The sequence below is a fragment of the Triturus cristatus genome, chromosome 1_2 (genome assembly GCF_964204655.1).
Source record: "Triturus cristatus chromosome 1_2, aTriCri1.1, whole genome shotgun sequence".
NCBI classification, from domain to species: domain Eukaryota; kingdom Metazoa; phylum Chordata; class Amphibia; order Caudata; family Salamandridae; genus Triturus; species Triturus cristatus.
Genome location: NC_140580.1, coordinates 1,131,877,988 through 1,131,892,700, shown reverse-complemented (window position 1 = coordinate 1,131,892,700; position 14,713 = coordinate 1,131,877,988). Strand labels below are relative to the sequence as shown.

General features: G+C 40.6%; 1 protein-coding gene across 2 annotated transcripts in view; it reads right to left on the bottom strand.

The window, feature by feature from the left end:
- RALGPS1 (Ral GEF with PH domain and SH3 binding motif 1) overlaps positions 1 to 14,713 on the bottom strand; it is a 1,694,135-nt gene that overhangs the window by 1,159,748 nt on the left and 519,674 nt on the right. For both annotated transcript variants that reach the window (XM_085613823.1, XM_085613822.1), the window contains exon 7: positions 3,356 to 3,445. In XM_085613823.1, the coding sequence (XP_085469949.1) occupies positions 3,356 to 3,445 (90 nt within the window). The remainder of the gene's footprint in view (positions 1 to 3,355; positions 3,446 to 14,713) is intronic.

Genomic DNA, 14,713 nt, shown 5'->3' with positions numbered 1-14,713 from the left:
GTATCGAAGACGGCCGACAGATCTAACAATATCAGCAATGCCTTATCACCTTCCTCTTGACTCATTCGGATAGAGTCCACCACTTCTAACAGCGCTGTTTCTGTACTGTGATTCGGGCGAAAGCCCGACTGGCTAGGGTGGAGCAGGCCATTCTTTTCCAGAAAGAAAAATAGCTGTTGGTTCACGTGCTTTTCTAGTATCTTCAAAAATGCTGGAAGCAGGGAGATCGGCCTGCAATTAGCTGAGTCAGAGGGATTGGCCTGAGCCTTTATTAGCAGAGGGATAACTTTGGCCAATTTCCAATTCATGGGGACCGTGGGCCCAAGGAGGGAGTCATTTAGTAGCTGATTCATGTTAGGCTTGATTGCCTCTGCTCCCAGTGCCAGAATGGAGGCGGGGACCGGATACAAGGGGGAGCCCGACTTAAGGACTTTTAGTGCCCTTAACCCCTTGGATGCCCGCCCCTTTCCCCGCCCAGTGCCGCGCCTTGCATTAGCGGGCGGAGTTCATGACGAGCTGGACTCGTCATGGGCACAGCGCCACCGCAGCCCATGACGAGTTCAGCTCGTCATGGGCACTGAAGGGGTTAAAGAATTTTCCAAAGAAATTGGGTCAAAAAAGTCCAGAGGATTTACTTCCCGAGAGAAGCCAAGTGTCTTTGAGAACTTCTTGAGTACTGGTCCCTTCTAAGGACGGCCCCAAAATCCCAGAGTCCATCACAGGTGGAGGGAGGCTGGCTTGGATGGACGCAATTTTTTCTTGAAAAAAGGAGGCCAGTGTCTCACACCATTCCTTAGTGGGAGGCTCTATATTGGAGCCTAGCTCCGGTGTAGAGAAATACCTCACGATTTTAAAAATCTCTCGGGGCTGATTGCCTGCCTTCAAGATTCTGGCTTCAAAGTAGGACTTTTTTGCTATTCTGATTTCTTTGTAGTAATTGTCTAACTCTGCTTTATAGCCTGCTTTAGCTGATGGACAATATTTAGTCTGCTATAGTCTTTCCTTGCGTTTGCATGCCAGCTTCAATTTTTTTAAAGGTGGAGTAAACCAAGGACTTGGCACTTTGGAACGGGACTGTTTAGTGCTACTTTCCGCAGTCAAAGAATGATAGGCGGACTCAATCCAGTCCTCGACTAGGCGTACATCGGTATTAAATTCACCAGTCAGAGAGGGACTCGAGGCCTCCAGCTTATTAATCAACCAATCCGCTTCAAAGTTGCCAGAAGCCCTGACTGTACGGGGAGGCATGCTCTCTTTGCGAGGGACCTTACTAAATTTTGGCCATCTAAATCTAAGGAGAAAATGGTCAGACCAGACCAGAGGTACAGGAGGGTCGACAGCAAGGGGCTTAGAGGTGAATATTTGGTCCAACAGGTGACCGGCCTGATGAGTCGGGCATTAATAGATGGCGTAAGGCCCATAGAAGCACAGCTCTCCATCAGAATATGGCTATCGGTTAGTTGATCACTATCCATGTGTAGATTAAAGTCCCCCATCAAAACACAATGTCCGTACCTCAGGACCAAAGGCAAAACTATATCACAGAGAGCCTGAACAAAGCCAACCGCTGTACCGGGTGGTCTATATATGAGGCCCCCTGATAATGATTGTTTAGGAGAAAATGTTAAAGTAAATCTCAATATCTCGGACATCTCCATGTTTACCTGGGGCAACTAGGTCAGGGTGTAGTAGTCTTTAAATATAATACCAAGTCCACCTCCCCTGCCCTCTTTCCTGTCTTTCCGTACAATTTTATAGCCCTCTGGAATGGCTGTCCAGATATCTGGGCCTGACGACTCGTTAGCCAGGTCTCTGTTACAAACAGAGCATCAAGATCTTCCTCCCTAAGCAGATCATAACTATCAATAGCATGTTTATTAACTAAAATGTTATTAACTAAAAGTTAGTCTTTTCCTGTGCTAACTTAAATTCTTGGTGTAAGTTACTCTGCCGTCAATTCAGGCAGAGAAGATATTCTTAGTTAATTGGCCCCCAACTAACTCTATCCACATAAACTACAAAGAGACCAAGAAAAATATGTACCTTAAGTTTCCCTTGGAGATTTCTGAACCATAAAATATCTTGGTGGATTGCATCTGGCTGGCTGGGAACCACTAGCCAATGAAGGTCTCCAGGTGTCACTACATATGAAAGGGACATTTAGCGGGCAGAGACAATATTTTCAGTCACATTGAAACCTCACCTCCGGGGAACTTTTACAAACAAAATCCAGCAAGACTACACAATGCCAGAAGAGGGTGAGTCCACATTCAATTCATTGGAACAACAAGCTTTTGAAATCCCATGGGACTCCAGATTACTTTGGTGATTCACAGTTGGCATGTTTGGCATCGATCTCTGAGGGAGTGATACATTAGCATGCCTGCTCTGCGATGACTGCTCCCCACTTGCTGCGTGAGGCAACTAATCAAAGCTCGGTCCGTTTTTACTGGTAGATCCAACATACAAGCCATGCCACTCTTGGATGGAAGTCCCTTTCACCAGGTTCTATGATCTTAGAGTTATTCCAAATTGTCAAAGTCCGGGTGTCTACCAATGAAAAGTGGATGCTGATGGGGTTCCGTGGGTTCCAAGATAGAAGGGGGGTTCTAAGATAGAAGGTGGGTTCTAAGATAGATGGTGTACACAGTGATATTAAATTCAAATGGAGTCACTACTTTTATTACAGAAAATGCAGTCGGCTAATGCCCAGATAAAGACTCACGCTGATAGGTAAAGATTTGGCATAAGTAGTACTGAATAAAACAGTCGTCGACTAAATTAAATCGCTATTATTTAATGAGGATTTGGGCTTTGTTTGAATTTTCTGTATTTTGGGAGTTTGAGATGGGCACAGTTAGGTCCCTAAATCTACCTTCCCAAGATTGAATGCAGGGTACATTTTAAAAAAGTTGAGCTATCTTGAACCACGCATAATTTAATTTATTTAATTAAATCTAATGTAGTATTTAACCAGTCATTAAATTTGGGTGGTGAAATTTCCAAGGACCTTAGTTCTTCTTAATTTGAAACTCTCTTCTAGAGACATGACCTCCATCCAGGACCTAAGAATATATAAGGTTCATACCCAGACCAGCTACAAGGAAAACGTGCAAAACATAAGGTTGTTGTAAACTACACAAAATATTTTACCATTTTAAGTATTTAGAAAAGGATAGAATTTAAGAGATGGAGAGAAAGATACTTTAAAAATACCAATGTTTATTACTTAGTGAATATGTTTTTATTTCTGGTTAACTATTCACTTATCTTTAAATACTAAAAGATATTGCAAAAGCATCATTTAGTTCATATTCTTGCGATAAATTGTGACACTTGCATTAAATTCTCTTACCTTAGCTATCTTCACGAAATGGCTTAAGATTTCAGCCCTTATTTTCAAAGTCTGTGCTGTCAAAATTTCTCGCACAACCCAAAAACTGACCTGGAGTAAAAATAAACATTGAATATAGTTATAAAATAACTCAAAATGTCATATACTTGAAATATGTATAGAATCAACTCAAGTTAGTAACACCACAATTTGAGACACGCACAAGACAGAATACCCTCAAAGATACCTTGAGTGAAAGGGGTTATTGCTGCACATGATTGACTAGAGAAAGTGTCTTCCTGAGAGTACAGACAATAGAGAAAAGTGCCTCTCATAGTGTCTGAGTGTAAGTGCTCAATACTGTGTGGCACTAGGGCCAATTTACATAATGTCTTTCTTGATGGGAGTGTGTGCCGCTTGTTGCCCATTTTGCTTCATGTCTGGTAAAGATATCGGTTGGAACTTCATATGGGCGTGGGCAGCTCTGGTGCACATATTTTGAGAACCCCAAGTAAAAATTAAATGTTGCCATGAGGAGCTCTGTGTCCTGACAACAAGATAGTTTTGGAGGCCAAATTACATAATTTAGTAACTTCGGGTGGCCATTCATGGTGATGCCATAACACAACTGCTGCACGGCCCTTGTGTACAAGTGTGAGCATAATATATATTTCACTTTTTTTCTTGCTAAGCAATGTTGATGCTGGAATGGTGGAGGCGAAGGAGAAGATTTGTCTAAATATACACAACTCTCTGTTGGTATTTATGACACTGAGAACGATTTAATTAGTCATAGGTGTTTGGGAATTTAAAAACACAGTGTGAGCACAACCCCTTGGAAGTGTTTTCAGAGATGTCTTTATCTGCCAGGCCAAAGCTCGCTGTGCCACTGCTCTGTGTGTGTACACACACACACACACACACGTGCACACACACACAAACACACACACGCACACACACAGAGCAAAGGTGCCAGGAGGCCATGAGCAAAGGGGGCACTGAACTCTGGTACCCCCCTCGGCATCGGCCCCCCCCGGGATCTTTTAAACTGTTTCGGTGAAACATATACTTTTGTGAAGGGCAGCTTTTGAAAGGCCACCCTTGGAGGAAACCTAAAAAGAAGCTAGGTTAATTTGTAATCCAAGATACACGAACATGTTGGTCAACCAGCCACTTACAGAACTGAAACAGCTTCTTTCACTCCAGGCCCATCACACAGAAGCTTTAAACTGGTGTAAAAGCAAACTAAATAGAAAAGCATGTGCATGAGTAGCAGGGAAACGAGCACATGTATTTCTCCTGAATTGTTGCCCAGAGGACCGTCCAAAATGCGTCCTCGTTTTTTTCACCAGTGCAAAGGTTCTGTAATATGCCCCTCCCCCACAGTGATTGAGCAAATCACGAAAAGTGCTTTGGAAACTGATTCATCAAACGATGAATCCGTTTATTTGGACCAAAGGCAATGCATAATGCGCACTGTGCGCAGATTCATTGAATTGGATTTACCAGCATGTCTCATTTCCGAGTGCGCATCACTGCGTCTTGGACAAACATCACTTCACTGTAAATGTAAATGTAAATGTAAATGTACAGGAATTTATATAGCGCAAATCACCAAGCGGTCTCTAAGCGCTTGCTTAGGGAACCCGTCCTGGTATTCCCCTGTGAGATAACCCGGCAGGGCATCCGCAAGGTGAAAGCCAGGCATCCCGCCGTGAGGGGCCCATGTGGAGATTAAGCAAGCTATTGCCCAGAGTCGCAGAGTGTGAACCCATGAGTCAAGTAGGCACTGGAGCGAGAATTATCGAGTCCATGGACATTTATGGACTCAAGACCCAGCCAAGCCGGGAATTGAACCCTGGTCCCGGGCTGACCTCTGCTTCCAAGTCTGCCTCCTCTAACCAGTGAGCCACACTTCTCCACAGAGTGAATGAACCGCGCATGACAGCTGAGCAAGAGAGGGTTGTTTTCTGCAATATGTTCACAAAATTACATGCAAAGTACATTTCAACTAGATCTCGTGTAACCTTTTGCCTTGGGGACAGACCTTGCACAAAAAGTCCCTTGAGACCCCAGCAGGAGACTGATTCGATGAAAAGTTGTCTCTCGACAAGACATTTTTGACTCGCAGCAGCCCCCCTCCTCCCATGGGCAAAAATCATGAGACATTTCACAGTATTTGAAAAGGCGAACCTTTTGCATAAAGCAAAATCCAGGAACTATGCCGGTGTAACAGAAAATTCACACAGGCCTACTCAAGATACGGATCTTACAGTAGCACATGCCATGAGCTGGACTATGGGCCAGATGTACAAAGCCCCTATGCACTTGCAAACTCTGTGATTCCCCAAATCACCGGGTTTGCGATCGAAAAAGGGCTTTTCCATATGAAGACTTTGTAACTCGTAAAATTGGTTTTTTTGATCCATTCTGACACACAATAGGAGGGGTTGTGAAAGGGAAGTCAGCTTTTAATTACGAGTCACAATAGTATCTATAGTTTGAGACCCCACTGCAGTTGTGAATCATTGATCAGTTCCAAACACCTCGAAGGAAGTGATAACTGATTCCCAAAGCGGAAGGTACTCCTTTGCAACACCTTTCCCTTTCTGAATTGTGTCAGCAGTCTTGGAAGGCTGCCGCCAAGGGTCCATTGCCTGCTTCCGCTGTTTTCCCAACTGGGATTATTTTTATTTTTAAAAGCAGCACCAGTCCCTTTAAGGAACATGCTCTGTTTAATTTGTATTTATTTTTTAAATCCCTTTTGGGAATGCAAATACATGAACAGTGGCAGCTGTTCCTTGTAGGCCACCATCCATGCACTTTATAGCCAATCACATGTAGTCCCAGATATAAAGATGTATAATTAATATTCATTGGAGCCAGAGCAAGATGGCGGTGGACCGTTGAGCTCCGCTACCGCAAGGAGCTAACACTTATCTATTTGGCCCTTCCGAGACCATGCCCACTGCTCCCAAAGCTGGTCTCATGCCTTCATTTACTTTAGCATCCTGGCTTGCTGGCGGGAGCTGTTGAGGACTCGTCTAATCTGTCCAACTATTGCGGCAAAGTCATTTTCTCGGTGCGCTGCTCACGCTGCCATTCTCTCGAAAACCATGACGGTTTTCTGCGCTTTGGGTGAACCGGTAATTTTCACTCTTCCTCACAAAATGCTCCTGTATCTCTGACTCCCTTCAGCATCCTCTTGAAAAATCTGAATTTCTTGCCATATGCCTGCTACATGTTATGCTTCGTTTTTCCAATGGTTTATACAGCTCACCTGCAGTGTTTTACCTCAAACCTCTTCTGAGTCCGTGCCCCAATTGAAAGGTATATTTCATAACTGCTGAATTTGCTTATAGCCATTATGGAACAAACGTTATATGACAATTTATGTTACTGAAGGCAAGATTCTCTGCTTTGTTTGCCTTTATATATTGTCCTCCATTGATACCCTGGCTTTGAAGGTCTAGGTTTCTATTTCGACTGCTGGCTTTGAGTGTTATATGTTGTCGCAATGTTATGATGCAGGAACAGTGAGCTGTGGGGCGGATTTTCAGGAGACCTTCTGTTCCCTTGATTCCTTACATGTTTGTAAGCTGGTGGGTACTATCAAAAATCAACGCTCCTCAACCTGTTGCGAAGAAATGTGTGTCTATCGTGTTTAGTTGGTCATTCATCTTCTCAGCACATCATTTCCTGCTCTGTACAACTTTACCGAATTTTACTTACCAGCTATTTATTATATGGGCAGGCTTTCAACATGTGATTGAACCTGAAAGGATGTGGATGTGATTACATAAACTGTGGGACGCTCTCTCAGGAGGTTTTCTGCTCCCTGTTTCCTTGCATGTTGGCAAGCCAGTGGGAACTATTGTAACCTCTCTACTCCACATCCTGCTATGTAGATGTCTCCCTACCACATATAACTAATCGCCTTTCTCCGCCACATAGAGTGCGACCTCCTGTTTAACTATATTGAACTTCCTCTCACCAATCACCTATTATATGGGCAGAGACTCTATACTTCTAAAATGTTCTCACATCGTTCTATGTACGTCATCAAGATGGCCAGCGACCCTCTCAATCTCGCTAAAGCGTCTTCCTCTGGTACCAAACCCAAAAGAGTCAAAAATAATCCTCCATCTCCGATCCAGTCATCTCCTAATCCAGTCTTGGACACAATTTTAGATGAAGTACGTGACCTTAAACCGTTCATGAGTGTTACCAATGACAAATTGCAACAAATTGAGGACCGCTGGATCACTATGGAAAGCAAAATGCGCAATATGGAACAGCGCATGGGCCACCTTCAGGACTAGACTACTAAAATACCCATGCTGGAACAAGAAATTCAAAAGCTCAAGCTCCACACTGAAGACCTTGAAAATCGCAATAGAAGAAACAATCTTCACCTTTATGGTCTATCAGAGAATGTTGAGGGCCTGGATCTTCTTTCCTTCTTGAAGGAATTTTTACCTGATCTTCTAAACCTACAGTCTTCTGTTCCTCCTAATATTCAGCAGGCACATCGCTTAGGTCATCCTCAACCTCAATCTACCAAACCTCGTGGTATTATAATGCTCTTCTTGGAATTCACTGATCTCATGCATGTTTTAAAAGCTGCCAGAGAAAAACGCTGCCTTGTTTGGTCTGGTCATAACATCTACATTTCTCAGGTTATTTCTAATGCCCCAGTGCTAGAAAGAGTTCTTAGCTCTTTGACCGCAACTTAGATCTCTGAACATCCGTTATGGCATTCTTCATCCCTGTCTCTGCAAAATTACTTAAGAAGGTGACTCTCGTTCATTTGAAGATCCGACTAGAATAAAATTGTTCCTGCAATCCGTCACCAAGCTACCTGTGGACACAAATGCACAATGTCCTTACATTTTTATATTGTTACTATTCCATGGCTTCTCATTTCTTGCTGTACTCTTTAATTTCTATTCCTCAATATGGTTATATGTTTATATGGCCTGAATATTTCTACTCTATTTATATTTTTCCCCTCCATTGTTGTTCTTGCTTCTGGGTGCTGACATGCCTGGTTCTTTTTCTTTTTCACCTTACTTCAGATCTGGCTTTATGTCCTTGATCTGTCACTTTGTTTCTTTATCTCTTTTACTCTACTCTTATACCCTATTTCTCTCTAGTCTCCTTCCCTCTCCTTTCTCCTTTTTTGTCCTCCTTTTCCTGCCTCTATAATTGCATGAGAGTCTATTTGTTTTTCTTATTTAATTTTCTGGCAGTACCTTCATGCTATTCAAATGTTAACAAATTGTGTTTTTCTGTTTCCATTACTGTCTTTGCAGTTTGTTACCATTGTTTCTGTACACCCGTCTGTATTCCTCAACATGTTTAATGTTGTTTCATGGAACCTTCATGGGCTGGGTCACCCTGTTAAACATCAAAAGGTACTTTCACATTTATCAAATCTTAATCGTCAGAATGCTCTTTTACAGGAAACTCATTGCAACAATGTTGAATCACTTAAACTTAAGCGTCAATGGGTGGGTCTGGTTGTTTTTTCTTCTGCTGTTAACTGAAAGGGTGGTATTGCTATTATATGTCACAAATCTTTAAAAATTCACATTCTATCAATTGAATGTGATACGAGTGAACGATGGGTATAACTTAACGCCAATATCTATAATAAGCAAATCACTTTTTTCAATATTTATGGGGCGGTTAAGTCTGATCCGGATTTTTGGTATAATATTAAACAAAAATTGTACTCCATTATCAATCCTAATATTATTGTTGCTGGTGATTTCAATGATTGGATAGACCCTTTTCCGACAGGAAATCTAATTGTAAATTCAAACCAGATAAATTGCATAAAGCATTTCAATCCGCTATTATCTCTCGTCCACTCTATGATGCATGGAAAACTAGTAATCCTGACATATATGAATATACATTCTATTCCAATGTTCATCACACTATGACTGGAATTGATTATATTATGGTCGCAAAATCTTTACTACCTTCCATACAATGGTCTGAGATTTGCTCCATTTTTATTTCTGATCTTGCCCCTGTCTTCTCCTTGTTTGATTTATTCCTTGCTACTCCCAAACATGCTCGAAGGAGATTTAACAACTCCTTACTATCTGACCAAAATTTTATTTTAGAAGTTACCTCCTTTATAAAAAGAATTCTTTCAATTTAACAAAGCTAGTAATACTTCCGTACACAATAACTGGGATGCTTTTATAGCCCCTTTTAGAGCCTTCACTATTGCTTACACTGCTAGAAGGAAAAAGATGCTGAGTTCCCAATATCTTTCCAGCCTCAAACATATTAAGACTCTGGAACACACTTATTTTACTTCTAAAGCTCCTTCTCACCTCCGTGGCCTTATTAAAGCCAAAATCCACTAGCTATCATTGATGCTTGCAACATAATTCTTAAGATAAAATCCAAGTATCATGGGGGTCAGAATAAAGCTGGTAAAATGTTGGCTAACTATTTAAAGTCAAATCAGAAAAGAAAACTATAGGACCTATTCGTAATGACCTTAGTAATAACTTATTAAATTCAGATTCAGACATTGTTAATGCTTTTCAATCCTATTACAACTCACTATACACAGAAGATACCCATCTCTCTGAACATCATACCCAGGCATTTTTTAATGATCTTCCTTCTCCTTCCTCCGTACCGGATGCTATAGCTCTCCCTGAAAAAGATATAACACTTCAGGATATTTTGGATGCCATCAAATCTCTTAAGAAAGCTAAAGCCCCTGGATTTGGTGGTTTTTCCATTGAATATATTTCTTCTTTTTCTTCTATTTTTGCATCACATTTACTCTGCACCGCCTTCCTATTACAATCTAAGCCAGAAGGCTCTTTTTTAGATGCGCTCATTGTAATCATTCCCAAACCTAGTAAAGATCACACTTTGTGTCAATACTACCATCCTATTTCATTAATTAACAATGACTGTAAAATATTTGCCAAAATTCTTGCCTCTCGATTAGACAACGTTATACCCCTTCTTATTAAACCTGACCAATCTGGTTTCATTAAAGGGAGGCTCACCTCAGATAATGCTACAATGTTCTCCAATATTCTTATATTAGAGTTGAAGATATCCTGATCCTCTTGCTGCACTATCTTTTGATGCTGAAAAAGCATTTGACCGTATAAATTGGCAATTTATGTTCAAAACACTTCATTGGTTTGGTTGTGGCCTCAAATTAATTTTGTTTATCAGTCTATTGTATTCCGAACCACGTGCTTGTGTTTCTGTCAATGGATTTCTATCCCCATATTTTAATTTACATAGAGGTACTACACAAGGTTGTCCCCCCTCTCCTCTTTTATTTCTCCTCTGTCTCAAAACTTTTCTTGAACGCATTCGGCGTAACCCTTTTATAACAGGCTTCCAACATAATTCCCATGAAACTAAATTATCTGCTTATGCAGATGATATTCTGGTATATCTCTCAAATCCCTTAACCTCCCTTTTTTACAGGAGATTGATTTATATTCTAAAATATCTAGCTATGAATTACATTTCTCTTAAACTGGGATTTTACCTTTAAAATCCCTCTGTTGTCAATTTATGTTATTTGATACTACTTGTATGTGGTGTCCATCTAAGATTAAATACCTAGGTGGCAGATTTTCACCTACCATCCCTCAAACTCTTGCCATTAATTTTAGTGCACTAAATTTTAAGATGATAAATGTGCTTTTCTCTTGGTCTCCTCTCCACTTATCCTGGTGGGGTAGATTGGATACTGTTAAAATGGTGATTGTACCTCATGTTTTTTTTGCTTTCTATGTTACCTTCTAAAATCCCTAAATAATATTTTAACCAAATTAACTCTCTCTGTACCAAATTTCTCTGGAACAATAAACCTGCCCGTATAGCCCTATCCAAATTAAATGAATCAAAAAATGAAGGGTGCATACGCTTTCCTCACTTTAAGCTATATCATACAGCCTTCTTAATCAGACACATTTTTGCTCCCCCATACCCAGCTGGGCTACTTTTGAACACTCTTTATTAAATACACTTTCTTTTTATGATATTAGCTTTATGTCCAATTGTACTTTTATATCCAAACCCCTTATCTTAAAGTATTCCCAACATTTATTGCATTGATTGTTCACTTTTGGCTCTAACTTCTATCAAGCTTTTCTTGCTTCCTCTATCTGGTACAATAAATTCATTAAGTTTCGCCATAAATCATTCTACTTCAAGCATTGGAAAGAAAAGGATATCCTATATGTTCACCAACTAGTATCTCAAAATTCTGTTCTACCATTCACTACATTACCTACTTTTTTATTAACCCAACACTCCCAATTATCACAAGAACTGCAATCATTTTTATTAGCCAAAACTGTTCCTGCTGATTCTACTCCATTTTCTCCCTTGACTTCCCTATATAATATCTCTTCTAATTCTATTCCTAAAGGCTCTCTCATATATACAACTTTTTCCGATAGATTAAAATCCTCAATTGAAACAGCATGGGAGCAAGACCTCTCGATGACCCTCTCAACTCAGCAATGGGATAAATTATGGCACAACATGTTTACTACCTCCAAACGGACTAGTATAACTTAATCCCTATTTTCCTTATACAACAGAGTGGTTCACACACCCATTTTTCTCCTAAAATCAATTCTTCCACCTCGCCTCTCTGCTGGTCATGTTTTTCCTCTAATGGCACACTACTTCACTAAATATATTATTGTCCTAATGTTCTTAACTTTTGGAAATCTGTTTGGTCTAAACGCTCTAAGATATTGCAATGTTATATTCCGTTATCAATTCAGAATGTGTTTCTTGGATCCATGTCTGTTCATTTCCAGGATACTTCCTCGAAGTCAAGGTTATTTGATATTTTTATTGCTCTTGGTTTTAAAGCTATTCTTACTTGTTGGAAAGATAATTCTAAAATATGTATCTTAACATGGTGAAATTTCATTTGCGATGAACATTGAATTTCTACTGTTTCATCTTCACTGTTATCTCAGAAAATCAAGTCTGATTTATTCTGGTTACCCTTGCCTACGTTTTTTATCTTCACACTCATCTTTACTCTAATTTCTATTTCACCTTCCCTCTCTCTCTCTCTTCTTTTTCCCTTTCCTTTTTCCTTTCTCGTCTTCCTTTCTTTTTTCTCTGTCTTAAAAAATATAAAAAAGACTAATATTAGATAGATAATCTATTCTCTTTTTTACCTACCTTATAACATAGGGCTACATTTTGCAATTTTTTTTTAATGTGACATCATCATATTTATTATTGTATTACCCTTAAACTATGTGTTTTTACTATGTTACTTTCCTTCCTTATGCCGCTTGTAATCTTGGTACTCTCTTTTTAATTCCAACAAAAATTGTTTAAAAAAAAAAAAAATAATTCATATTCATTCGGCAGATCATTCTGCAACCCCCTTGTGATTGGATATTTTCTGATGTGGTACATTAGTATATTGGATCCATCACAATAGTAAAGACTAGTCACACAACATCACTACAACATTTAAAACCACGTTTACGTCTAGCTCTCTACGTTGTTATAAAAAATATTGTGTCATTATTTTGAACTAACTCAACTGTACTCAGGAGGATGAAATTCTAAGGTGGCCCTACCAAGATTTGCACCAATGACCTGGGGGTTACGAAAGATTCTGTGGCAGAAACTTTGTCTGCTGAGGGATATTACCCAGCATGCCCTGCTGCTGTTGCTATGTGTTCCTCCGTGAGGGTACGGCCCATCCCAAAGGATGGGAGATGTGTGCGCCATTTGGCACAACTCATGGCTCCTCAAAGTCCGATGGCTTGCTAAGAGATAAAAATGCCTTCAATGTTCAATTCACATTGTTTTATTTCCTTTTTCATCAGCAAAGGAGACTATTCCGGAAGCCATGCCCATGTCATTTTCTCAATAATCACGCTTTACATCTGCAGATGTTTGCAAAAAAGGCTACAAGTGTGCCAGAATCACGACTCCTAGCGGTTTACGAGGTACAGATCTGCATCTCATAAGCCCCTGTGTCTGGGTTGATGTCTGAGGCTGCTGGCATAGCAGGCGGAGAGGTTGGCATGAAATCAAAAGTTTGTCAGAAAGGAGTATCCATACCTATGCAATCCTACAGCGCACTTTCACATCTGTTCTTCAAAATGGACAAAACGGAAAATAGAAGAAATAATGTACATGCAAAGCAGGGGCCATAGATTTCCAACCAAGCAAACAAAACCGCTTAATTGTATCCATCTGAGCATGACCGAAGACTATTGCAGACATTTATATCTGAAATTAAAAATGCTTGCTATAAAAAACAGCAACTTGGATCCCTGACAATATCTCCGAATTTTATGGCACTGAAACGGCTACATTAATACATTAGTAAAACCCAGGGATCTTGCATCTTCATAGGGTGAAGAAGAGGTCAGGCTGTAAAGAGGTTAGCCAGGATTCAGTTTGCTGATGGATTCTCCACCGCTGATTGAGATGCATAATAATAAATAATTTGCAAGCAGCATTGCAAGGGTTGGATAGATGCTGCAAACCTCACTTTTAGGTAAAGTCGTGGGTCATCAGCATAAGGTGGAGACAGGGATCAAGAGTGCACCAAAGAGGTCCATGTAACAGGTTGATGAGGCTGATGAATTTGATACAGAACAAACAACTGGACCCACATGTGAGAAGGTAACAGAGGAATCCCAAAGCGCAAATCACTGGCAGCTGTGGTATGATCACAGGAATGTTTACATGAACTCCTAAGCGCAAATTGAATTGCTAAATGAAAGACAAAAAGAAAGCCTCATCTCAACAAAATAATCTACAAATTTAACAATACAAACACTTATCCATGTATGTATGAGACCGAGCAACATGGCCGATGCCCAGACAGCCTATAGAGGAGATCGGCTCTTGTTCACCCCCTCGGCCATCACCTACCCAGCCAGACATTGGACACATTTCTCCTCGTCTCTCCACTGTTATCTCCTTCCTCCCCCGCCTTCCGCCGTACTACCGATGATCTGCCAAACATCGAGCTAATCTCAGCCCTGAACCTATGCACGTAGATCTGCGTTCTCCTGCCCTCCTCCCAACTTGCTCCTTTGGCTGCCTTCCATTCCGATTGCTCCCCTCTCGCTGGTCAGCCTGACCCGAGCTGCGTTACTTATTCCCTTTCTGTCCCCATTACCTTCTTCGACCCAAATGACACGTGTCCCTGTTATGCTATGCTCTTTTTACTCACGGGACCGGGGAACGTTGTTTCCGTATACGTTAATGTTATTCCATGCTCTTGTAACACTTGTTTTACTATGTCACACTGTTTCTCCTTTTCCTATGTTTTAATATGCTCCTGTAACTGATGTAACTTTGTAACATGTAAAG